The sequence below is a fragment of the Oncorhynchus clarkii genome, chromosome 20, assembly GCF_045791955.1.
Source record: "Oncorhynchus clarkii lewisi isolate Uvic-CL-2024 chromosome 20, UVic_Ocla_1.0, whole genome shotgun sequence".
NCBI classification, from domain to species: Eukaryota; Metazoa; Chordata; class Actinopteri; order Salmoniformes; family Salmonidae; genus Oncorhynchus; species Oncorhynchus clarkii.
The window spans coordinates 28407402-28435400 of NC_092166.1; the positions used below are offsets into that span (position 1 = coordinate 28407402).

The 27999-nt window shown below is 41.1% G+C and overlaps 2 protein-coding genes across 3 annotated transcripts; one reads left to right on the forward strand and one right to left on the reverse strand.

Moving 5' to 3' along the window:
- The first annotated feature begins 60 nt into the window (after nt 1–60).
- On the forward strand, nt 61–26436 carry LOC139376158 (EF-hand calcium-binding domain-containing protein 14-like). Of its 2 annotated transcripts, XM_071118408.1 has the most exons (10): nt 61–845; nt 8436–8584; nt 8822–8967; nt 9159–9257; nt 11113–11223; nt 11742–11831; nt 12148–12312; nt 14754–14880; nt 14990–15112; nt 23488–26436. In XM_071118408.1, the coding sequence occupies exons 1-10, from the start codon at nt 667–669 to the stop codon at nt 23664–23666; spliced, it is 1368 nt and encodes a 455-aa protein (XP_070974509.1). In that variant the 5' UTR covers nt 61–666; the 3' UTR covers nt 23667–26436. The 2 variants fall into 2 exon arrangements, with proteins under 2 accessions (XP_070974509.1, XP_070974510.1); XM_071118409.1 differs by lacking the exon at nt 11742–11831 and having other exon boundaries at nt 72–845.
- Nucleotides 26215–27996, reverse strand: LOC139376159 (zinc finger protein 830-like). The gene has a single exon (XM_071118410.1). The coding sequence runs from the start codon at nt 27994–27996 to the stop codon at nt 26953–26955; it is 1044 nt and encodes a 347-aa protein (XP_070974511.1). The 3' UTR covers nt 26215–26952.
- Nucleotides 27997–27999: the final 3 nt, after the last annotated feature.

The window sequence follows — 27999 nt, forward strand, 5'->3', positions numbered from 1 at the left end:
ATGCAACGTGATTGACCACACACTCCGACACAGTAGGTGGCGGCATGCACAACGAAATGTGCGAACGGAATGATAGCAAAGAAGAACATCAAGGAAGTTGCTAGTGTGGGAGGCTCTGTTAGATGTTCAACATCAAAACAACATTATTAGCGCGTCAGATGCATTTACGACTGCACTGACATTTAAACAATTTTGGTTAGATGTATACTGTATTGGAAGTGCTACTAAAAGTAACCTGATGTATAGCTTATACTGTTTACCGTCTTTCGCTCAATAGCTATCTCAAAATCGCCATTTTAACTTCTGGTTGTGCCTTGGGCGGTGGGTTGAGCGGCCAGTGTCAAAATAGCTGCTAGCTGGGTTGCTCACTATTTTAGACGTTAACCCAGTACAACGAGCTTTTAAAATATCATGCTAGCTGTCTAACAAGCTTGGCTACATGCTTGGTAGCTCATGGTAGTAGTTTCAAATTACGACGTTAGCCAGGTAGCTAGTTAGCCAAGCGACTATCTAGTTGGCTAACAACAAGCCTTATCAGATAATCAACTAGCTTGTGGTACTGGCTAGCTACCTAGAGGACTTTATACAATAACCAAACTGGATAAAACGTTGGATTTGGTCGGTTTTAAGTCGGGCTCAGCGGGTTCGCTGACCCCACAGAAGAGGATGAAGAAGAGGAAGGAACTCGATGCATTAATCGGACTTGGGGACAGTAAAAGGAAGAAAACCAAAAAGGGGTCCGGCCACAGGCTCCTCAGAACCGAGCCTCCACTAGACTCAGAATCCGAATCAAGTTCAGATGATGATGAATTCAGCAACCTTGCTACTGTCGCTGCTTTTGGAAAGTAAGTGATCGATCTAGCTACTTAGCCCCTGTGTATTTTCCGCTGACACAACGTCCATTCCAAATATGTGACTGACGTGCCTCAATTTGGTCTTATGTAGCAACATTTTAAATTGTTTTTTTTTTATACATATGATAAAAGTAGAGACTCAGAGCTACAACATGATATATAATAATACACTGCAGTTGAGGAACAATGGGAAAGTAATTCTGCTTTGAAAGTTGATAAACTTGTTACCCCACTTCAGAAAATGGCCCTTAAATGTGTTGGTACACCTACTAGTGGCACAGCGGTCAAAGGCATCGCATCTCGGTGCTAGAGGCGTCACTACAGACCCTGGTTTGATTCCAGGCTATATCACACCTGGCCGTGATTGGGAGTCCCTTAGGGCGGCACAAAGTTGTTAGGGTTTGGCCAGGGTAGGCCGTTATTGTACCTACGTGTCTGGCTAGACTGTGAACTCTCCTTCCAGACTCATATTAAACATCTCCCATCCAAAACCAAATCTTGAATCGGCTTTCTATTTCGCAACAAAGCCTGCTTCACTCACACCGCCCAACTTACCCTAGTAAAACGGACTATCCCTCCGATCCTCGACTTCGGGGATGTCATCTACAAAATAGCTTCCAATACTCTACTCAGCAAACGATGCAGTCTATCACAGTGCCATCCGTTTTGTTACCAAATCACCTTATACCACCCACCACTGCGACCTGTATGCTCTCGTCGGCTGGACCTCGCTACATATTCGTCGCCAGACCCACTGGCTCCAGGTCATCTATAAGTCTATGCTAGGTAAAGCTCTGCCTTATCTCAGTTCACTGGTCACGATAACAACACCCACCCGTAGCACACGTTCCAGCAGGTATATCTTACTGATCATCCCCAAAGCCAACACCACCTTTAGCTGCCTTTCCGTCCAGTTCTCTGCTGCCAGTGACTGGAACGATTTGCAAGAATCGCTGAAGTTGGAGACTTATATTTCCCTCACCAACTTTAAACATCAGCTATCTGAGCAGCTAACCGATCGCTGCAGCTGTACATAGTCCATCTGTAAATAGCTCACCCAATCTACCTACCTCAACCTCATACTGTTTTTATTTACTTTTCTGCTCCTTTGCACACCAGTATCTCTACTTGCACTTCATCATTTGCTCATTTATCACTCCAGTGTTAACCTGCTAAATTGTAATTCTTCGCTACTATGACCTATTTATTGCCTACCTTGTGCCTTTTGCACACACTGTATATAGACTTTCTTTTTTCTACTGTGTCATTGGCTTGTTTATTGTTTATTCCATGTTATTCCATGTGTAACTCTGTTGTTGTTGTCTGTGTCACACTGCTCTGCTTTATCTTGGCCAGGTCGCAGTTGTAAGTGAGAACCTTGTTCTCAACTTGCCTACCTGGTGAAATAAAAAAATGGTACATTTAGAATTAGTTGTTAACTGATATGCCTAGTTAAATAAAGGTTAAATAAAAAAAGGAGCTCTTTGTCTACACCTACTCAGCATCGTTCACACGAGGTTGACCGATTAATCGGCATGGCCTATTAATTAGTGCCGATTTCAAGTTTTCATAGGATCTTCATAATCCTCGTGGATTACATTGCAATCCACGAGGAGACTGCGTGGCAGGCTTGACCACCTTTTACGTGAGTGCAGCATCAAAAAGACCTTGTGGCTGCAAGGAGCCAAGGTAAGTTGCTAGCTAGCATTAAATTTATCTTAAAAAACAATACATTTTCACATAATCACTAGTTAGCTACACATGGTTGATGATATTACTAGGTTAACTAGCTTGTTCTGCATTGCATATAATCAATGCGGCGCCTGCTAATTTATCATTGAATCACAGCCTACTTCAACTTGATGATTTAACAAAAGCGCATTCATGAAAAAAGCACATTCGTTGCACAAATGTACCTAACCATAAACATCAATGCATTTCTTAAAATCAATACACAAGTATATTTTTTAACCTGCATATGTAGTTAAAAGAAATTCATGTTAGCAGGCAGTATTAACTAGGGAAATTGTGTCACTTCTTACGTTCAGTGCAAGCAGGGTAAGGGTATATGCAGCAGTTTAGGCCACCTGGCTTGTGAACTGTTGAAAGACCATTCATTCCTAACAAAGACCGTAATTAATTTGCCAGAATTTTACTTAATTATGACATAACATTGAAGGTTGTGCAATGTAACAGTAATATTTAGACTTAGGGTTGCCACCCGTTCGATAAAATACGGAGCGGTTCTGTATTTCACTGAAAGAATAAACCTTTTGTTTCCAGATTTGACCATATTAATGACCCAAGGCTTGTATTTCTGTGTGTTTATTATATTATAATTAAGTATATGATTTGTTATTTGATAGAGCAGTCTGACTGAGCGGTGGTAGGCAGCAGCAGGCTCATAAGCATTCATTCAAACAGCAGCTCTTAGCAATGCTGGGATGCACAGCGCTGTTTATGACTTCAGCCTAATTTCGGGAGTTGATAGGCTTGGCAATACTAAAGCTCCTATAAGAACATCCAATAGTCAAAGGTGTATGAAATACAAATGGTATAGAGAGAAATAGTCCTATAATTCCTATAACTACAACCTAAAACTTCTTAACTGGGAATATTGAAGACTCACGTTAAAAGGAACCACCAGCTTTCATATGTCCTCATGTTCTGAGCAAGGAATTTTAAACGTTAGCTTTTTTTGCATGGCACATTGCACTTTTACTTTCTTCGCCAACACTGTTTTTGCATTATTTAAACCAAATTGAACATGTTTCATTATTCATGAGACTAAATTAATTGTATTTCTGTATTATATTAAGTTAATTTAAGTGTTCATTGTTCATTCAATATTGTTGTAAGTGTAATTTATTACAAATAAATAAAAATTGGCCGATTTAATCGGTATCGGATTTTTTTGGTCCTCCAATAATTGGTATCGGTATCGGCGTTGAAAAATCATAATCGGTCGACTTCTTCTAGTTCACACCCTCGAAAGCCTTAGCCCCACCCATCTCTTTAGGGAATCACATGTGAGGCCATGTGCTAAATAGAGTGAGTAAGGTAGTGTAATAAACAACCAAAGATTTCAAGACTAAAAGTGGTGAAAGTAGTAGCCTACAATGAGGAAAAACTCCAGGTAAAAATACACTTTTTCTAGTCCTATATCCTAATCTGACTTTGGTGCAGGTCATGTTGTTCTTCACAAGTTTATGTGTCACATTCATAGGATACATAGGTGGAAACAGTATAGTGAAATGGTTATTTGCATAGTGGCAATATCAAAAATAGAAATTGTCCAGATAAAAATATTGTATCATGATTAGATGATGCTTACCCAGACACTAAGGGTGTGCTGAGTAGTCAGACAAAACGAGTATCGTAATGGATGTGTACAATTTTCTGGATACGGTTATGATCCAAGTATACAGTGCCTTGCGAAAGTATTCGGCCCCCTTGAACTTTGCGACCTTTTGCCACATTTCAGGCTTCAAACATAAAGATATAAAACTGTATTTTTTTGTGAAGAATCAACAACAAGTGGGACACAATCATGAAATGGAACGACATTTATTGGATATTTCAAACTTTTTTAACAAATCAAAAACTGAAAAATTGGGCGTGCAAAATTATTCAGCCCCTTTACTTTCAGTGCAGCAAACTCTCTCCAGAAGTTCAGTGAGGATCTCTGAATGATCCAATGTTGACCTAAATGACTAATGATGATAAATACAATCCACCTGTGCGTAATCAAGTCTCCGTATAAATGCACCTGCACTGTGATAGTCTCAGAGGTCCGTTAAAAGCGCAGAGAGCATCATGAAGAACAAGGAACACACCAGGCAGGTCCGAGATACTGTTGTGAAGAAGTTTAAAGCCGGATTTGGATACAAAAAGATTTCCCAAGCTTTAAACATCCCAAGGAGCACTGTGCAAGCGATAATATTGAAATGGAAGGAGTATCAGACCACTGCAAATCTACCAAGACCTGGCCGTCCCTCTAAACTTTCAGCTCATACAAGGAGAAGACTGATCAGAGATGCAGCCAAGAGGCCCATGATCACTCTGGATGAACTGCAGAGATCTACAGCTGAGGTGGGAGACTCTGTCCATAGGACAACAATCAGTCGTATATTGCACAAATCTGGCCTTTATGGAAGAGTGGCAAGAAGAAAGCCATTTCTTAAAGATATCCATAAAAAGTGTTGTTTAAAGTTTGCCACAAGCCACCTGGGAGACACAGCAAACATGTGGAAGAAGGTGCTCTGGTCAGATGAAACCAAAATTGAACTTTTTGGCAACAATGCAAAATGTTATGTTTGGCGTAAAAGCGACACAGCTGAACACACCATCCCCACTGTCAAACATGGTGGTGGCAGCATCATGGTTTGGGCCTGTTTTTCTTCAGCAGGGACAGGGAAGATGGTTAAAATTGATGGGAAGATGGATGGAGCCAAATACAGGACCATTCTGGAAGAAAACCTGATGGAGTCTGCAAAAGACCTGAGACTGGGACGGAGATTTGTCTTCCAACAAGACAATGATCCAAAACATAAAGCAAAAATCTACAATGGAATGGTTCAAAGATAAACATATCCAGGTGTTAGAATGGCCAAGTCAAAGTCCAGACCTGAATCCAATCGAGAATCTGTGGAAAGAACTGAAAACTGCTGTTCACAAATGCTCTCCATCCAACCTCACTGAGCTCGAGCTGTTTTGCAAGGAGGAATGGGAAAAGAATTCAGTCTCTCGATGTGCAAAACTGATAGAGACATACCCCAAGCGATTTACAGCTGTAATCGCAGCAAAAGGTGGCGCTACAAAGTATTAACTTAAGGGGGCTGAATAATTTAGCACGCCCAATTTTTCAGTTTTTGATTTGTTAAAAAAGTTTGAAATATCCAATAAATGTCGTTCCACTTCATGATTGTGTCCCACTTGTTGTTGATTCTTCACAAAAAAAATACAGTTTTATATCTTTATGTTTGAAGCCTGAAATGTGGCAAAAGGTCGCAAAGTTCAAGGGGGCCGAATACTTTCGCAAGGCACTGTATATATTTTTTATTATCTATGATAAAATATTTAAAAAATGTGGGTGTCAGCAAGCATGTTTCTCGTGTCAGTCAGACTTTCTAAACCATACGGTACTGTCTTTGAGTCAGTCATGTGCGTGGTCAAAACTCAACTGTCTAGTTTGCCTGTTTTCAAAGAGAAGGGTGGGCTTTACATTGATCCTGCTGCTCTGATTGGATAGAATGAAGCTGTATTTGTCCTGTCCCACTCGCTTCATAATTTCACAGATCACTTTTCCTTGCATGTTTTCAGTCTGATCATTTAGATTGCTGCTTCCTGCTACTATGATAAATCACATGGCGAGGACATTTGATATCAAGCTGTCAATGTGCATAATATCTAACAAGTGTGGCAAGGGTAGGGAAAAAATATGAAACTAATGTACATTCTGACTTTAGTTGGTTAGCTAAGTTCAATGTTAGCTAGCTAGTTAACATTAGGCAATGACTAGAAATGCAAATGGCTTACTGAGATACGACTAGTATTACTACACGGATCATACACTTAGCTTGCTGGCTCGCTAGCTAACGTTAACGTTCACTAGTTATCAAACGGTACGCTTTAGTTTTCAATGAAAACAACTTTCTGACAAAATTAGAAATGTAAAATATATGAAATGTAGCTAGACTCTTACCCGTATACATGGATGAACGCTCCACAGCAGCGTGTCTTTCCGTTTGTTTTGTAGCTAGCTACAGCTTGTTTGGCCCGTTGTGTCAAGTCACTCCGGTTGACACTGACCGTGTGCAAAAAGTAGTCCATCACAACGTTTTCCCACTGATCTTTGTCGATAGTGCCTGCTAAATTCTGGGCAGTTGATCCATAGCAACACTTTTGCAGTTCTCCATGGCTAACGTTGTATTTTTCAAAATGGCCACATTAGCAAGGATTATCTACACATGCTGAGTAGCTCATGTTATAGACAGAAGCGTGCTACTTGGCAGACCAATCCAAACTCCTCTCTCGGCATGTCCAAGCCCATCCATTTTCTCAGCCAATCATGGCTAGCGGGAAGGTTCCTGTCTTTTTTTCTGTGGCTAAACCAACTAGGCTCGTAATTCTAATGTTTTATTCGTATTACCAGATGGCATACAAGTTTGTTATTAAGGCAGATGAAAGTTAACATGTTCCAGAAAGCATTTTTGCCCCCCAAAACATACGCCAAGCTTCTTGAAACGGGTCACATATGTCTATCAATGATGCATGTAGCCTTACTTGATCATGACTCTTAGTTCCATTTACATTACACAAGTCATTGGACGAAGGCTTCTTCCCTATGGAGAAGTTTTGCTAGGAGCCCTGACTCTCGGTCTGAAGATTAACACGTATCGCTTGCGGACCTTATTTTTCATATCGGTGAGAAATAATAAAACAAATGTTTAAAAAGGCTAAATTGATATATACGTTTTTATAGGGTTAAGTTTCCCACACGGTCATATTTCCATGTTACAGTGCTTGTTTACGAAAACAGACAGAGGGCAGAGTGGACTATGCCGTTGTCCACCATATGCGTTTTCTTTTGCCGGATGTCTAGTCAGCATTTTCCTTACTTGATGCTCATGTGCTTCAAGCTAGCTACAGTAGTTGGAGTCTGTGTACTTCCGATAGTACCACCGCTCGGCAAAGCAACGCACGAGTTGTCAATGGAGCAGTCTGCAAAGTTAGGGATGCCGCACTAGGTTACGGTGGGTTCAGTGTACCGCAAGCGTTCAATACTTTCAAGTTGTGAGTTGCATTGCCATGCAGTGGTACAAACGGAAGTTTGTAAAAGTTCCAATGGGGTGGCACCATACAGAGGCCAAATGATAATGACTATTGTGAGAAAATACCGGCTGAACGACTGGAAATTTGTCTCAGTTAAGAATGACGCTAGGGCAATTTGTCATCACTACACTTGATTTGTCTGACCAGTTTGTTGGTAGCCCTACAGTATATGAAACCAGTAGCTTGATTGGTCGAACAGGGCGAAAATGATATACTTCGTGCTGCAAACCGTTCTGCAGCTCTGCGAAGCACCTGTGCATTAAGTACAGGAAAATACGGGCTAGACATCCGGCAAAAACAACATATGGCAAAACGCATGCGCATCTGGTAGACATGGCATAGTGCGGAACCTCCAACATAGCGTTGACAGACTGCTCCATTGACAATGGAGGCATATACTATGCTAATGAGCTATCTGTCTCCGAATGGAAGATGGACGCCACAAGCATGTTGTCACTGTGTTAAAACAGTGTACAGTAAGTGTGTATTTTGCATTTGTGAAATTATTTTGATGTGATATGAAAGTAGAGGGATTTATGTTTCTAGAACCGTATTGGACTTGAGAATCCATTCACGTTTAGATGGAGTATTTAGATGTTTTGGCTAACGGAGCCAATCTCTGAACAGAACGTGTACGGTCCTTGGACTATAAGGAGTAACGTTCGGCTCCTTTAGTCCATTATTTGGCTATGGTGCATAAAGCTTGTGAATGTAAAATATTAATAAAAACTTTCTCATTCATCATAGAAGAAGTTACGTGAAGTGCTGCAATGTCTGCTATCCCTTGTTCCTGTTCATCATACTGGCTGCCTGTGTTACGGCTTGTGCCGGACTAATATGGATGCAGATTGCCCTGAAAGAAGATCTAGACTCCCTCAAAGAAAAGCTGCATACAAGTAAGCCATCAGACAAACACTGCAACCTGTCATTTGTCCCATGTCAATCTTTAGAAAAGGCCATCAGGTTTAAGCATGAATTCAGCCACAATAGTACACACTATCTCACTTTACTTCGCAATAAATAGTAGGCTAACCTTTGCACATCAATTGCTTATTACAATCATACAGCCCAGTGACTACAGTTTTAGTACATTGTGTGTTTTTTATTTTTTTTACTGCATATTTTCTCTACAGTGGAATCCGGCCAGAAGGTGTCGTCACATGAAATACCAAAACTAAGTGAAGATCTGAAGACAAAGCAGAGAAAACTGGAGGACATTGAAAGTGGAGACAAGGGTCTGAACAAACTGTGGTCCAACCTTACAGAGATGAACAGAAAGGTATAGTGCTAAAAGGAAAGTGATGTTATCTGTAGAACTGTCTTGTTTTCTCATCCGTCAGCCCCATTGTTGTGAAACCTCTCACATCATGGCAGGTTAAATCAAGGTTAAAACAAGGTAGAGTGAAAGGGAAGTCTGTTTGCCACGTGTAATTGAATGTTCTGTGTTCTGGAATGCTTCTCTCTCATTAGATCAGTTTTCTGGACACTGCGGTGAACCATCTAAAGGCCAACATCAAATCAGCCTCAGACTTAATCAACCTTCCGACTACAGTTGAAGAGCTCCAAAAGGTAGATCTAAACTTGATCACTTCTGTGAGATATACAAAATGCAAGCATTTGAAGCATAATTGAGACGCAAAAGAGAGACAAGTAAGGTTTCTCATATGTACAGTTGAAGTCGGAAGTTTACATACACTTGGAGTCATTAAAACTCGTTTTTCAACCACTCCACAAATTTCTTGTTAACAAACTATAGTTTTGGCAAGTCGGTTAGGACATCTACTTTGTGCATGACACAAGTAATTTTTCCAACAATTGTTTGCAAACAGATTATTTCACTTATAATTCACTGTATCACAATTCCAGTGGATCAGAAGTTTACATACACTAAATTGACTGTGCCTTTAAACAGTTTGGAAAATTCCCGAAAATGTCATGGCTTTAGAAGCTTCTGATAGGTTAATTGACATAATTTGAGTCAATTGGAGGTGTACCTGTGGATTTATTTCAAGGCCTACCTTCAAACTCAGTACCTCTTTGCTTGACATCATGGGAAAAGGAAAATAAATCAGCCAAGACCTCAGAAAAAAATTGTTGACCTCCACAAGTCTGGTTCATCCTTGGGAGCAATTTCCAAATGCCTGAAGGTACCACTTTCATCTGTACAAATAATAGTACGCAAGTATAAACCCCATGGGACCACGCAGCCTTCATACCGCTCAGGAAGGAGACACGTTCTGTCTCCTAGAGATGAACGTACTTTGGTGTAAAAACTGCAAATCAATCCTAGAACAACAGCAAATGACCTTGTGAAGATTCTGGAGAAAACAGGTACAAAAGTATCTATATCCACTGTAAAACAAGTCCTATATCGACATAACCTGAAAGGCCGCTCAGCAAGGAAGAAGCCACTGCTCCAAAACCACAATAAAAAAGCCAGACTACGATTTGCAACTGCACATGGGGACAAAGATCGTACTTTTTGGAGAAATGGTCTGATGAAACAAATATAGAACTGTTTGACCATAATGACCATTGTTATGTTTGGAGAAAAAATAGGGAGGTTTGCAAGCCGAAGAACACCATCTTAACCGTGAAGCACGGTGGTGGCGGCATCATGTTGTGGGGGTACTTTGCTGCAGGAGGGACTGGTGCACTTCACAAAATAGATGGCATCATGAGGAAGGAAAATTATGTAGATATATTGAAGCAACATCTCAAGACATCAGTCAGCAGGAAGTTAATGCTTGGTCGCAAATGGGTCTTCCAAATGGACAATGACCCAAGCATACTTCTAAAGTTGTGGCAAAATGGCTTAAGGACAACAAAGTCAAGGTATTGGAGTGGCCATCACAAAGCCCTGACCTCAATCCCATAGAAAATTTGTGGGCAGAACTGAAAAAGCGTGTGGGAGCAAGGAGGCCTACAAACTTGACTCAGTTACACCAGCTCTGTCAGGAGGAATGGGCCAAAATTTACCCAACTGTATGTGGAAGGCTACCCGAAACGTTTGACCCAAGTTAAACAATTGAAAGGAAATGCTACCAAATACTAATTGATTATGTAAACTTCTGATCCACTAAGAATGTGATGAAATAAATAAAAGATTAAATAAAGCATTCTCTACTATTATTCTGACATTTCACATTCTTCAAATAAAGTGGTGACCCTAACTAACCCAAGACAGGGAATTTTTTCTAGGATTAAATGTCAGGAATTGTGAATTACTGAGTTTAAATGTGTTTGTCTAAGGTGTATGTAAACTTCTGACTTCAACTGTATATTCAGAAGTATTTTACATGTTTGTTTGCAATTATTGCCATCAATATTGCTCGGTATTCACCCACGGTCTATTGGGTTGTCATATTGCCATTAAAAAAGTTTATGCATCTGGAAAGTGAGGCTTAAATGTTTTCATTTGCAGAGTGTGGCTTCAATCGGCAGCACTTTAACCAGTGTGCAGCATGATGTTAAGACAATACAGACGGCCCTTGAGGACCAGAAGAAAGAAACAGACGACCTCAAGAGGACCATGGTAAAGAACATAAAAATACTAGCTTCCTTTACACTCTGCTCTTTTCAGCTTGAACCTATGCCTGCTTTTAGTTTGTCTGAGCCAGTTAGCGGTACCAATGTCCAAATGCATGAGCTGCAGAATGAACTAGATGACAGATTATACAACATCTAGACCAGTAGAAAGAAGTAACTGAGGTCAGCACACTAATCTATCCTTGAACTAGCTACAATTTATTTATATTTTTATAAAGCTGGCAGAACTAGCAACTCTCCCCACTGATTTGTTGTGCACCTTTTGAATGTTGTGGCAGATTATAGGTGAAATAAACATGGGGCCCTATGTTCAATGTGTAATATGGATGGGATTATCTGTGTGTCCGTGCGTCATCCACATTACATGAAACAATCTAACAGTATCCGCACAAGTGCTGATCCCTTTTTTGGCATATTAAACAGGCCAGCCTGCAAAGTGAATCTGGGTCAGTTTCTGTCAGATCAACTAAAGACTTGCTATTTTATTCTCTGTGGGCAAAATAGGATGCCGAGGCTAAAGAATCAAATGTGAAATCGACAGCCTCAGTTGAAAAAGAAACAAGCAACCGCTCATCAACATTAGCTCAAAACCAGGTACTGGTACACTACTCTTACTGTTGATCAATTCCATTCTCATACCCTTTCAAAGCATTCCATTTATGAAGGGTAGAATACTGAGTATTCTTCTCATGGATTCATTTTCTCACACAAAAGTATTTTGTTGGGATAAAATAGAGCGTGGTTCATTTAATCTGATTTTATAAAGTCAGTTTCTTACATATTTATCTAATCAAACTGGACTGATGGTAGTGCTGATCAGTTCCTTAATCAAAAATTCATTTTTAACACATGTCCATCAATCAGATTAAGAAATAATATATATTTGTTTGTTTGTGTTGTATTCTTACAGGATGTAACTCACCTGAGAGAGGTTGTGAGCGAGGTTAACAAGACCCAAGGGCTGTACCACTCCTGGACTGGTGACCAGATCCAGAATCTCCAAACCGCTGTGTCCAACCTCACTCAGAGGGTGTCTTCCATGGAGCAGGGCTCTCCTCAGACAACACCACACAGTGTGAGTAATGGGAATATTTACGATTAATAAATATTCAGTAATTTAAGACTTCAAAATGTATTCAACATTAAAAATATTTATATGAATATCTCAGAAGTACCCTTTTTGGTTGATTTTTATTTTTTATGTGTTATTTGGAACATTACAGTACTCTCTCAACGTGTCACATTTCCATAGTGGGTGCTCTGCTACTTTTGAAGATGTGATCCATTTTATACATGAGTTTATTTCTAAAACGCTATATCCACCAATTTTCACTTTTTTTTAACCAGAAATTATTGCTTATGGGTACCTTCATTTATGTGTAAAATATTACTGTTTTCAGATATTTAATTCATAGATTGTGTGTTATAATGTTCTTTTGCAAAACGCTATATATCCATTGTTTAGCTGGAATGGAATATTTGTATATTTGACAGTGATATTTAGTTGTCTCAGCTAGCTATCTTAAGATGAATGCACAAACTAAGTCCCTCTGGATAAGAGCATCTGTTAAATGAATAAAATGTCTTAAGCTGTAATTGATGATGATGATAATAATAATAATACAACATGTATAATAATATTGATGCCAAATGTATCATTTGTGCAGTGCTTTATTAAAAATGTAGTTGTGTTACATTCGACTGTAAAACCTAGCAGTACTACTTATTTATATAGCATTTTGCATTTTTTTTTTTTATTTGTCTCTGAAATGAAACCATCAATGATAGATTTCAAACAAGTACACCATCCCATGCCATGATTAGATGGTGAAAAAACACACCAATCTCTTTAGTTTCTTTAAACAATAAACATTTCTGAACATGGATATTTATATAGCGTTTTGGAAAGAAACTCTACATCATAGAAATGTATATTTCTAGGTCATCAACAAATCACCAGTAGAAGGAGTTCTTTTTGAATCCATTTTCCCATTCACTGTGGTGGTACTCATAAAATGTATCATGACTTCAGAAGTACTGTAACAGAGTACCCACTCTATTTGATGTAATTGTAGAGTATTGTTTAAAGTACATATCTAAAAATTTACAAAATCATAAAGGGTACTTTTGAGATATTCATACACATTTTTACTAATGTAAAATACATTTATGTGAAAAATTGTATTTCAGAATCTAGACTTGCTCCATATTTTAGAGCACATCTATAATGAGTATAATGACACCACGATGTCTGTATCATGTATGGTTCACGGATCATAGGTTCTTACAGAAGGCATGTATAGGTCTAAAAGGGGCCTAAAATGGCCACTTTCATCATGATTTTCTCATACGGTTTGTGATACAAATGTAAAATGCATATCAAATAGCCTTCCTCCCAATGTGAGACTTGAGAACAACAATCTGAGAGGCAGAAAATATTTCTGGGCCTTCCTGCCGTGGAATCGCCCCATATCGTTTGTAGCAGCTGGCAAAGTCATTATCTTTTGTTTTGACTTTGTACATGGTTCAAGCTTCTCCGGCTGAGGTTTAGAGGACATTTGTCACTTTCTGATTAGAATGTAAAGGGCCTGTCTCCAAGAGGCCCGTTAAACATTTTTTCTGGTTCTGTTCTGGAGGTGTCTCCCTGTTGCAACTTGGAATAAACCAGATTTATTTCTGATTGAGTTTATCAATGATTGCTCTCCTTTTGGTTCACCTTGAAATTCCTGTTACAGATGGTTCAGAGAATATAGTCCTGTGATGGCACACAGACCGACCGATAAGATACAGATTCAGAATGAGCTGTAGAAAGAGCTGCTTGCCACTCAGTGGCTTTTTCCCCAGATAAGATGTACTGTTCTTACTGCACTGGAGTTGAGCTGCATTTCAAATTGGGGCGTTCATGATTTTATAGTTGTGCTCGCATGTATCAAAACACCATCAATTATGCTATGATCACTTAAATGTAAAAAATATCTATATATCTACAGTGCATTCGGAAAGTTTTCAGACCCCTTGACTTTTTCCACATTTTGTTACGTTACAGCCTTATTCTAAAATAGATTCAATTGTTTCCCCCCCCCATCATTCTACACCCAATTCCCCCTTTATGACAAAGCAAAACTTTTTTTTCTTTTTTTTGTTCAGACCCTTCACTCAGTACTTTGTTGAAGCATCTTGGCAGCGATTACAGCCTCGAGTCTTGGGTATGCCGCTACAAGCTTGGCACACCTGTATTTGGGGAGTTTCTCTCATTCTTCTCTGCAGATCCTCTCAAGTGCTGTGAAATTGGATTGGGAGCGTCGCTGCACAGCTATTTTCAGGTCTCCAGAGATGTTCGATCGGGTTCAAGTCTGGGCTCTTGCTGGGCCTCAAGGACATTCAGAGAATTTAAAAATATATTTAATCAATTTTAGAATACGGCTGTAACGTAACAAAATGTGGAGAAAGGGAAGGGGTCTGAATACTTTCCGAATGTACTGTGTATAAAACAAAATTTACATTTCAACCTCTAAGGACCTTGTGGAGGTAGTTGAACAATTGCCTGTCAGTGGAGATGCAACAGAACCAGTGAAGGACCTGGTCACAGAGAGGGACACCAATGCAGATGGACTTAAAGCAGCAACTTCAGAAGCTACACATGGTATAAATAAGACAAGAAAGCTTAATTGTCTATTACATTTTCATTAAAAAAATAAGTACAGTGATGTACAATGTTACCTTTGGATGACTTTGGCCTGTTCTTTCTCCAGAAAAATCCACAGGTTCAAAGCCAACGAGGCGTCCATGGTTTTTGACTCCAAACCGCACCAAGAGAGAGTCTGGAACAGAAAGCCCAAAGACTGTGTCATTCCCTGGAGTCAGCTCTCTGAAAGGTATTGGATACATTTTTAGTCAGTAATATCTGTGATCATACATCACAATCTTAGTCATACGCAGTGGTGGAAAAAAGTACCAAATTGTCATATGGCGTCCCGGCAAAATAAATAGTGGGGGTACTCCGTCCCGGTAAAACATGAGCCTATCGCAATTAATACAACATGCCCAATAAACTATAGGCTATTACCCTATTAGTTAGCATTACTGTATGTCAGCCGCATGGAAAAGTTAGTGAATTAACTGGAAACCGTGTGATATACCCTGTAAATTGAGTTGTGGTTCGAGGAGAACACTTACATTTTGTCAAGTCGGAGATGAGTGGCCAAGACCGAGGCGTGCGTGGACAACAGTGGATGCATCAATTCATGTTACAAGTCTAGGCCTAATGACAATCGCAGAATGTAGCCTACAGGAGTACCTTTAAGTGATTGTTTGACAATCGGATGAAAACATGACTGGTTGTGTTTACGCCACATTAAAAGGCATAGGCGGGGTGTTCATAAGGCTAGGGGAAGCTAAGCTTTCCCTAAAGTAAATATAATTAAATAGCCAAAATTAGCTTACTCCTGTCTATACAGAAAGAAATCAAATCATTCAAAATAGGCTACTACACCAGAAAAAAAGGATTTGATCACAGAGGATCATTAGCTTCTAACAACAACAAAAAAGTTGTGGATTGTTTTAATCTCATAGCCTACAGTTGGAAGGGCCTACAATTTGTGCAGGGCTCACTGCAGATACCAAATATGTTGTTGAGTTGCGACTGTCAGTGAAAGCAGAGCAATCCGGCCAGGCATATAGCAATATTTAAAAATACCATCGTGGAAAAACTGTTTGGAAAGCAAATGGCTATTGCTGTAAAGAGATGACAATGAAAATACTCCAATCTGTCTTTTAGTTATCAAAATTCGTAACTTAATTGAGCGAACATCTTATTGGCACCAGCGGAGAACATTGGCCATATTGCCGGTGAGTGTGCATATTCACTGTCTTTATCATTGGGTCAGTGCCACTTGTTTGTTTTTGGACAATAATTTCCTCCAGGTTAGATGGACGTTATATTGTATTTGTGTCTCCCCTTTTCGTAGGCCGATTATATGGATCAGACATTGTTTTTATTCATCTGTTTTCTTTTTTGTCAATGTCCGCAGAGTAGGCTACCCAGTAATTTTTGTAGTATTAAAAAAAGTGTACGCGCACTTGGGTGTCCCGTACCGGTACGAAATTAAATCTACTTTCACCGCTGTACTGGAGTAAAAGTATACATACCTTAACCCCCAGAGTCGATGTCTGTGCCTCCACGGAAGTCTAATTAGCGCATATATTTTTAAATCCCCATAAAAATCTGTCAGTTTAAGCTAGAGAGATCTGTTGTTTTTCACACAAGTACAGATATTTATCCGTTCCTTTCATGCCGAGTCTCCTCCTACACATCTGAACAAACATCGTTATTTACTGCTAGGCAGGACACTAGTAGTGATATGGGCCATAAACTTTTATTTCTCCCTGACCCCCCCCCCCCCCCCCCCCCCCCCATCAGCATATCGGATGCGTGACCCGGGCTGGCAAAATTCTGGATCGTTGTTACTCTAACTTCCACGATGCATACAAAGGCCTCCTTTTGGCAAATCTGACCACGACTCCATTTGGTTGTTCCCAGCCTATAGACAGAAACTAAAACAGGAAACGCCAGTGCTCAGGTCTGTTCAACGCTGGTCCGACCAATCTGATTCCACGCTTCAACATTGCTTCGATCACGTGGATATGTTCTGGATAGCGTCGAACAACAACATTGATGTATACGCTGTTTTGATGAGCGAGTTTATTAGTAAGTGCATCGGTGAGGTTGTAGCCACGGTGACTATTAAAACCTTCCCCAACCAGAAACCGTGGATTGATGGCAGCATTCGCGCAAAACTGAAAGCACGAACCCAACTGCTTTGAATCAGGGCAAGGCGACCGGAAACATTGCCGAATACAAACAGTGTAGCTATTCCCTCCACAAGGCAATCAAACAAGCTAAGCCTCAGTATAGAGACAAAGTGGAGTCGCAATTCAATGGCTCAGACACGAGAGGTATTTGGCAGGGTCTACAGTCAATCACGGACTACAAAAAGAAAACCAGCCTCGTTGCGGACCCTGATGTCTTGCTTCCAGACAAACTAAACAACTTCTTTGCTCTCTTTGAGGACAATACAATGCCACCGACACGGCCCGCTACCAAAACCTGCGGGCTCTCCTTCACCGCAGTCAACGTGAGTAAAACATTTAAACGTGTTAACCCTCGCAAGGCTGCCGGCCCAGACATTATCCCTAGCCGCGTCCTCAGAGCATGCCAGCTGGCTGGTGTGTTTACGGACATATTCAGTCAATCCCTATCCCAGTCTGCTGTTCCCACATGCTTCAAGAGGGCCACCATTGTTCCTGTTCCCAAGAAAGCTAAGGTAATTGAGCTAAACAACTCACTTCCGTCATCATAACGTGCTTTGAGAGACTAGTCAAGGATCATATCACCTCCACCCTACCTGACACCCTAGATCCACTCCAATTTGCTTACGGCCCCAATAGTTCCGCAGACGCAATCACACTGCACACTGCCATAACCTATCTGGACAAGAGGAATACCTATGTAAGAATGCTGTTCATCGACTATGGCTCAGCATTTAACACCATAGTACCCTCCAAACTTGTCATTAAGCTCGAGACCCTGTGTCTCGTCCCCGCCCTGTGCAAGTGGGTGGTGGACTTTCTGACGGGACGCCCCCAGGTGGTGAGCGTAGGAAACAACAACTCCACCCCCCCGCCACGGGGCGGCAGCGTAGCCTAGTGGTTAGAGCGTTGGACTAGTAACCGGAAGGTTGCTCTCTCCCCTTATCAATGCCTGCCACATATAATCGCTTCCCTGCACTCAACACATTCCAAGCTTAGTTGAGCACACTATATACAGTGCCTTGCGAAAGTATTCGGCCCCCTTGAACTTTGCGACCTTTTGCCACATTTCAGGCTTCAAACATAAAGATATAAAACTGTATTTTTTTGTGAAGAATCAACAACAAGTGGGACACAATCATGAAGTGGAACGACATTTATTGGATATTTCAAACTTTTTTAACAAATCAAAAACTGAAAAATTGGGCAAATCTACCAACACCTGGCCGTCCCTCTAAACTTTCAGCTCATACAAGGAGAAGACTGATCAGAGATGCAGCCAAGAGGCCCATGATCACTCTGGATGAACTGCAGAGATCTACAGCTGAGGTGGGAGACTCTGTCCATAGGACAACAATCAGTCGTATATTGCACAAATCTGGCCTTTATGGAAGAGTGGCAAGAAGAAAGCCATTTCTTAAAGATATCCATAAAAAGTGTCGCTTAAAGTTTGCCACAAGCCACCTGGGAGACACACCAAACATGTGGAAGAAGGTGCTCTGGTCAGATGAAACCAAAATTTAACTTTTTGGCAACAATGCAAAGCGTTATGTTTGGCGTAAAAGCAACACAGCTGAACACACCATCCCCACTGTCAAAGATGGTGGTGGCAGCATCATGGTTTGGGCCTGCTTTTCTTCAGCAGGGACAGGGAAGATGGTTAAAATTGATGGGAAGATGGATGGAGCCAAATACAGGACCATTCTGGAAGAAGGAGTCTGATGGAGTCTGCAAAAGACCTGAGACTGGGACGGAGATTTGTCTTCCAACAAGACAATGATCCAAAACATAAAGCAAAATCTACAATGGAATGGTTCAAAAATAAACATATCCAGGTGTTAGAATGGCCAAGTCAAAGTCCAGACCTGAATCCAATCGAGAATCTGTGGAAAGAACTGAAAACTTCTGTTCACAAATGCTCTCCATCCAACCTCACTGAGCTCGAGCTGTTTTGCAAGGAGGAATGGGAAAACATTTCAGTCTCTCGATGTGCAAAACTGATAGAGACATACCCCAAGCGACTTACAGCTGTAATCGCAGCAAAAGGTGGCGCTACAAAGTATTAACTTAAGGGGGCTGAATAATTTTGCACGCCCAATTTTTCAGTTTTTGATTTGTTAAAAAAGTTTGAAATATCCAATAAATGTCGTTCCACTTCATGATTGTGTCCCACTTGTTGTTGATTCTTCACAAAAAAATACAGTTTTATATCTTTGTTTGAAGCCTGAAATGTGGCAAAAGGTCGCAAAGTTCAAGGGGGCCGAATACTTTCGCAAGGCACTGTACCTTCCTCCTATATCCATTAACTTCTGGTGTAGACCCTCTAAACCTCAGCAGTCCATCAGTGACATGAATAAGTATATTTTCATATTCTCAGAACCCCAACAACTGGATGCGTCGCAATCCACTGCATCCACCAATGTTGCACTTCCACATCTGGAGTGAAAGGTGACGAAGCAAGAGCAGTGTTTGTCAGACCATGAGACGTCCCGAAAATCGGTTTTCTCACAAAATTGTATGTAGTGTCCGAACGGTTTGGCCTACAAACTATTACGAACAAGATGGTGTTCTCTGTTTTGCTCTACAACCCCCACAAAGCGTCTTGGCACTTGTCTGAAGTCGGGAACAGCAAATCTGCCAACTTCTGTCTGTTGCATCCGAACAGTTTTGGCTACACACTAATTTGAACCCTCTGTGGAAAGGTGAGGCTCCCACAGGCCTCACAAGACTTGTCTAAAGGTCCCCCGGTACCAGTTGAAAAAATGTATGGATGTGTATATATGGAGATAGTTTAGTGCCAAAAATAATCAGAATTAAAAACATGTTTCCTGATCTTTCTTAAAAATATGTGGACACCTGCTTGTCGAACATCTCATTCCAAAATCATTGGCATTAATATGGAGTTGATTCCCTCTTTGTTGCTGTAACAGCCTCCACTCTTTTGGAAAGGCTTTCCACTAGATGTTGGAACATTGCTGTGGGGACTTGCTTCCATTCAGCCACAAGCATTAGTGAAGTCGGGCACTGATGTTGGGTGATTGTGCCAGGCTCGCAGTCGGCTTTCAAATTCATCCCAAAGGTGGTTGAGGTCAGGGCTCTGTGCAGGCCAGTCAAGTTCTGGCCACCGATCACAACAAACCATTTCTGTATGGACCTCTTTTTATGCATGGGGGCATTTCATGCTGAAACAGGAAAGGGCCTTCCCCAAACTGTAGCCACAAAGTTGGAAGCACAGAATCGTCTAGAATGTCATTGTATGCTGTAGCATTAAGATTTCCCTTTACTGGAACTAAGGGGCCTATCCCAAACCATGAAAAACAGCCCCAGACTATAATTCCTCCACCAAACAATGCTTGGTATTGCTCATGGTGATCTTAGGCTGGTGTGTGGCTAATCTGCCATGGAAACCCAATTCATGAAGCTCCCAACGAACAGTTATTGTGCTGACGTTGCTTCCAGGGTCAGTTTGAAACTCAGTAGTGAGTGTTGCAACCGAGGACAGAAGATTTTTTCTGTGATACGTGTTTCAGCACACAGTGGTCCCATTCTGTAAGCTTGTGTTGCCTACCACATTGCAGCTGAACCGTTGTTGCTCCTAGACGTTTCCACTTCACAATAACAATACTTAAAGTTGACTGTGGCAGCTCTAGCAGGGCAGAAATTTGACTAACTGACTTGTTGGAAAGGTGGCATCCTATGACGGTACATCAAAAGCCACTGAGCTCTTCAGAAAGGCCATTCTACTGCCAGTGTTTGTCTATGGCTGTGTGTTCGATTTTATACACGTGTCAGCAACGAGTGGCTGAAATAGCCTAATCCACTAATTTGAAAGGGTGTCCACATACTTTTGTATTTACATTGCATTCGGAAAGTATTCCGACCCCTTGACTTGTTCCACATTTTGTTACGTTACAGCCTTATTCTAAAATGGATTAAATTCAGTCTACACATAATTCCCCATAAAGACAAAGCAAAAAACGTTTTTTTGACATTTTTGCAAATTAATTTTAAAAAAAATAAAAAAGGAAATTGTATTTACATAAGTATTCAGACCCTTTACTCAGTACATTGTTGAAGCACCTTCGGCAGCAATTACCGCCTCGAGTCTTCTTGAGTATGACGCTACAAGCTTGGCACACCTGTAGGTGGGGAGTTTCTCCCATGCTTCTCTGCAGATCCTTTCAAGCTCTGTCAGGTTGGATGGGGAGCGTCGCTGCACAGCTATTTTCAGGTCTCTCCAGAGATGTTCGATCGGGTTCATGTCCGGGCTATGGCTGGGCCACTCAAGGACATTCAGAGACTTGTCCCGAAGCCCCTCTTGCGTTGTCTTGGCTATGTGCTTAAGGTTGTTGTCCAGTTGGAAGGTGAACCTTCACCCCAGTCTGAGGTCCTGAGCGCTTTGGCACAGGTTTTCATCAAGGATCTCTCTGTACTTTGCTCCCTACATCTTTCCCTTGATCCTTACTAGTCTCCCAGTCCTATCAGCTGAAAAACATACCCGCAGCATGATGCTGCCACCACCATGCTTCACCGTAGGGATGGTTTCAGGTTTCCTCCTGACGTGACGCTTGGCATTCAGGCCAAAGAATGGTCTGAGGGTATTTAGGTATCTTTTGGTAAACTCTAAGCGGGCTGTCATGTGCCTTTTTACAGAGGTGTGGCTTCCCATCTGCCTACTCTTCCATAAAGGCCTGATTGGTGAGTGCTGCAGCGATGTTTGTCCTAGAAGGTTCTCCCATCTCCGCAGAGTAATTCTGGAGCTCTGTCAGAGTGACCATCGGGTTCTTGGTCACCTCCCTGACCAAGGACCTTCTCCCCTGATTGCTCAGTTTGGCCGGGCGGCCAGCTCTAGGAAGATTCTCGGTGATCCAACCTTCTTCCATTTAAGAATGGATTAGACAGGGCTTAGACTGCTAATGGATTTTTTTATAGAAAATGACTCAAGTGAAAGTTACCCAGTAAAATACTACTTGAGTAAAAGTCTAAAAGTATTTGGTTTTAAATATACTTAAGTGTCCAAATTAAAGGTATAATTTTATATGTCCTTATATTAAGAAAACCAGACGGCACCTTGGTTTTTTTTTTAGACACTCCAACGCATAATTTACAACGTATTTGTGTTTAGTGAGTCCGATAGATCAGCGGTAGTAGGGATGACCAGGTATGTTCTCTTGAGTGTATAAGTTGCATTTTCCTATCCTGTTTAGCATTCAAAACTAAATGAGTACTTTTGGCTGTTAAGGAAAATGTATGGTGTGAAAAGTACAAGATAATCCACCTGACCGGTGTGGCATATTAAGAACCTGATTAAACAGCATTATCATTACAATGGTGCACCTTGTGCTGGGGAGAATTAAAGGCCACTCTAACATGTGCAGTTTTGTCACACAACACAATGTCACAAATGCCTCAAGTTTTGAGGGAGAGTGCAATTGGCATACTGACTGCAAGAATGTTCACCAGAGCTGTTGCCAGAGAATTTAATGTTAATTTCTCTACCATAAGCCACCTCCAACGTAATTTTAGAGAATTTGGCAGTACGTCCAACCGGCCTCACAGCCGCAGACCACATGTAACCACGCCAGCCCAGGACCTCCACATCCCGCTTCTTCACCTGTGGGATCGTCTGAAACCAGCCACTCGGACAGCTGATGAAACTGGGTTTGCACAACCGATGAACTTGTGCACTAACTGTCAGAATCTGTCTCAGGGAAGCTCATGTGTGCTCGTCGTCCTCACAAGGGTCTTGACCTGACTGCAGTTTGCCGTCGTAACTGACTTAAGTGGGAAAATGCTCACCTTCGATGGCAACTGGCACACTGGAGAAGTGTGCTCTTAACGGATTAATCCTGTTTTCAACTGTACTGGGCAGATGGCAGACAGTGTCTTGTGGGCGAGTGGTTTGCCAATGTCAAAGTTGTGAACCGAGTGCCCCATGTCGGCAGTAGGTTATGGTATAGGCAGGCATAAGGAATGGACAACGAACACAATTGCATTTTATCACCGTCCATCATTAACCACCATGAAGTTCATTTTATTTAATCTGTCTATAAACTCTTAATGCGTTTCACGTTGTAGTGGTAGTACAACGTAGTATTTCATCCTGTGACTCAAAGTTTTCTTCAACATGGTTTATGATATCAATATTTGCACATAAAAGAGTTTCCAAGACAATTGATGCATAATGATTTTACCGACACAAAGATGTCGAACGAACAAATTGTCTCTCGACATTTGACATTGTACCGACACTTCCTGTTTCCATCACGCCTGTCATTTTATTTTATACTGCATGACTTTACTCACATAAAAACTGTGGATGGAAACGTGCTTGTTTACAAAGTATCCTGCATACACAAGGAGAAATGCAACTGTAAAAGTCAGATTGCATTTTATTTTGTGGCCAATTAACAATTGCCTGAAACCTCTCTACTTCCAATAGATCTCAAAGAGCTCTTTGAGCACTCGGGTACTGACCCCACCTCTCAGGGGATGTCTTACCAAGTCCTGAAGAAATTATTTGACACAGCAACGCCAGATCCCCAAAGCCTGGAACGCTATGACAAAGACGGGGACCAGAGGTTCTCACTGGCTGAAATGAAAGCTGCTGCAGGTCTGTGAGAAGAGGAGTGGCAGAGGCAACAGTGGAAGGAGAAGTGGTCTCTGGTGTGTGTGGAGTGCCTCACAGTGAAGATGGTTGCACTTTTATTGAACTGAGTATTTAATAACAAACTGAATGTTGAACGGTAGCACTGGCTAGCCCCCCCCCCCCCCCCCACACCCACACACCTTACTGGTCCTACACGCCTAAGCTAGAGTAAGCAACTCAGATCCAAGCTTTGATATTCCTATATTATTTTTATTTACTTTTCAGAAATATTTGTTTTATTCATTTATGACCAGTTGATGTCAAATTAATTGTTGAGAAGGTTCAAAATATCACCTATTATAATGTAGTTCCTACCACACACACACTCCCATTTTAGATAAGTTCAGATCGTCTTTGCTTATTTTCTGTCTTCTTTATACATGTTTTGTTGTAAGTCTTGAGTTATTTTCTGCATTCTTATTTGGATTTTAATGTAACACAGAGACTGTAGACATATCCTTAACCCAACCATACTTTATTTTTAAGTTGTTTTTAAGTCTGCAATATTTGAAGGGCTATAAACACACACTTTTAACTAGTTCAGAATGAATCATGTTGAAATATTAACTCCTGAAGCATATGTAGCAATAATACAATGTAAATGAGCTTATACTAACGGACTATAGTGATCACTTCAATTTGCAGTATATATACAGTACCAGTCAAAAGTTTGGACACACCTACTCATTCAAGGGTTTTTCTTTATTTTTACTATTTTCTACATTGTAGAGTCATAGTGAAGACACAAACTATGAAACACATATGGAATCATGTAGTAACCAAAAGTGTTAAACAAATATATTTTAGATTCTTCAAAGTAGCAACCCTTTGCCTTCGACAGCTTTGCCTTCTCTCCAACCAGCTTAACCTGGAATGCTTTTCCAACAGTCTTGAAGGAGTTCCCACATATACTGAACACTTGTTGACTGCTTTTCCTTCACTCTGCGGCCCAACTCATCCCAACCCATCTCAATTGGGTTGAGGTCGGGTGATTGTGGAGGCCAGGTCATCTGATGCAGCACTCCTGCACTCGCCTTTGTCAAATAGCCCTTACACAGCCTGGAGGTGTTTTGGGTCAGTGTTCTGTTGAAAAACAAATGATTGTCCCACTAAGCGCAAACCAGATGGGATGGCGTATCGCTGCAGAATGCTGTGGTAGCCATGCTGGTTAAGTGTGCCTTGAATTCTAAATAAATCACTGACAGTGTCCCCAGCAAAGCACCCCCGCACCAGCACCATGCTTCGCGGAGGGAACTACATATGCGGAGATCATCCGTTAACCTACTCTGCGTTTCATAAAGACAGCGGTTTGAGTCAAAAATCGCAAATTTGGACTCATCAGACCAAAGGACAGATTTCCACCAGTCTAATGTCCATTGCTCGTGTTTCTTGGCCCAAGCAAGTCTCTTCTTATTGGTGTCCTTTAGTAGTGGTTTCTTTGCAGCAATTTGACCATGAAGACCTGATTCACGCAGTCTCCTCTGAACAGTTGTTGAAATGGGTCTGTTACTTCTACTCTGCAGCATTTATTTGGACTGCAATTTCTGAGGCTGGTAACTCTAATGAACTTATCCTCTGCAGCAGAGGTAACTCTGGGTCTTCCTTTCCTGTGGCGGTCCTCATAAGAGCCAGTTTCATCATAGCGCTTGATGGTTTTTGTGCCTGCACTTGAAGAAACTTTCAAAGTTCTTGAAATGTTCGGTATTGACTGACCTTCATGTCTTAAAGTAATGGACGGACTGTCGTTTCGCTTTGCTTATTTGAGCTGTTCTTGCCATAATATGGACTTTGTCTTTTACCAAATAGGGCTATCTTCTGTATACCACCCCTACCTTGTCACAACAACTGATTTGGCTCAAATGCATTAAGAAGGTAAGAAATTCCACAAATGAACTTAACAAGGCACACCTGTTAATTGAAATGCATTCCAGGTGACTACCTCATGAAGCTGGTTGAGAGAATAGCAAGAGTGTGAAAAGCTGTCAAGGCAAAGGGTGGTGACTTTGAAGAACCTCAAATATAAAATACATTTTGATTTGTTTCACACTTTTTTTGGTTACTACATGATTCCATATGTGTTATTTCATAGTTTTGCTGTCTTCACTATGACTCTACAATGTAGAAAATAGTAAAAAATAAAGAAAAACCCTGGAATGAGTAGGTGTGTCCAAACTTTTGACTGGTACTGTAAGTGTTGTGTGTGTAGTACAGAAGAAAGACAAAAGTAAGCACACCTGGCTGATAGTGAGAGAAGCACTGATCCCTCTTTACTTGATTCTGTCATTTTGTGTGGGCCTTTACATAATGAAATGCAAATGTACAAATCAGGACGTGAAATCACTCAACACTGTCGTATGATGTAAATATGGTAGAATTGTTTTATATGGCATCATGTAAGATTGACTTGTATGGGGGGGGGGACTTGGGCTGCTTTGTATAGCTAGAGGACTGTGATAATCCTCAGCATTGTAACGGAAATAGTTTTGAAGTTGTGCTTTGCATGTTTTTCAATGTAACATGAATAAATGTGTAATTTATCAATTTAACATAAAGGACTGTTTGAACGTAATTTTGGTTTGCAGGGTAATGGTGTGGAATTCTGTAACTCAATTAGGTAAAACAGATTCTGAATTGTCATTTAGATTTCCGACAGGAATATTGTCCCTACAAAGATGTGTGCTTTGGGAACTTTATTGTTTTGTGCGAGCACTAATGAATAAATTAACATGCGGATTAACAGGATTTGACAGTCTGTAGTTTCCATACTTTTTCAAACATTAGACGGTATTCAAGTCAAGGTTCTCATAAAGGACTCTAGTTTTTGTTTTGGAATGCAGTGTATCATGTACCAGTATGCACCAGGTTCCAATAATGAGGAACACATGGGGTGTAAATTGAAGATGTTTTGTTTGTATTAGCTGTGATTGTATATTTGTTGTGCAACCACAGAGGAAACACAATGAGTGTGCATTTTATTATGTGTCTGAGCTGTGTGTAAGGGCTCCAGGAATGAGAATTTAGGATTTGGCTCCTGTTCATTTTTTTTTAATGGATGCTGATAGTACAGTATTTCCGCAAGTGTGCGACAGTCTGACAGTATTTACCACAAAAGCATGTTATATAGACATTCAATATCCTCAACAAATGTTTGTCATTGACATGGAAGGAGGAAAGAAGTGGCTTCCTATGCAACTTCGCTCTTATTTATAATCTGGAGAAACCTTTTGATCAAGTTAGGGTCAAAATGCCCTGGGAATTTTAAGCAAGGGCCCCTTTGGCCCTCCAATCCCTTGACAACAAGTGGAGCAGCTCTTCTTCATCCTCATCACTTCTGCTGGAGTCTTCCTGGTCTTCTGTTTTCTCCTTCACAACCTTCTTCACCACATCTTGCTTATCTCTCAATACCTCAACCCTCCGGTAACATTCAATTTGCTCATCGATTTCATCAATCTGACGCTCAAGACGACCCTCCTCGTCATCCTCGGCTACAATGGCCTCTGATTTGGTGTTCACCTGACGCATTTCCTTTTGGAACTCTTCCCACTCCTTATCCATTTGATCTTTGGGAGCATCGACATTACGGACTTTGGCATCTCTCACTGGGTCGTCAAAGAAGCCTTCTGGTAGAGCTTCAGGTGTATTTCCCTTCTTCTCCACACTCTTCTCAGTTTCATCTGGTTTGAGGATAGACCCTGAATGAGAAGCAGCTGGGACAGCTGGAATGGTGCTGTTGTCGAAGAAATCAGATGGGAGTCCTGAGGCAGGTGCCCCCTTCTGCACACCCAAGCTAGAATCTGCCCCCTGGTCACCAGCCTCCTCTTCATCACGGTCTTCATCATCGACTCCGGCCAAAAGACTCAGCCCAGCAGATGTCGTTTTTTTCAATATTCCTGGTAGTTTCTTCGGCCCCGGCGGGGCAGGTTTAGCAAAGAAATCATCAGGTAGCCCTGGCGTAGACAACTGCTCTGTACCTGCCACTGGTTTAAACTTCTTCCCATTCGTGTCTTCAGAAGCTTTCCTTTTAAGCAGAGACTGGGGTCCTTGACTTGTAGAACTTTGTTTAGACCCCTTGAGCTCGGAAAGTTTCTCCTTGTGCTGTTTTCCAAGAATGTGAGTCTGCCACAATAGTTCATTCTTTACTCGCTCGTTGCAGAGTACGCAGCTAAGGTGATCGAGACTGTTGTACTTGGCATATGGGGATTCGACACGCTTCTTATCTATCGTTTGCCTTTGTTTCTCTCTCATTAACCGTCGCAGTTCATCTTGATGTATCACTTTCTTCTGCTTATTTTTTGGAGGCATTCT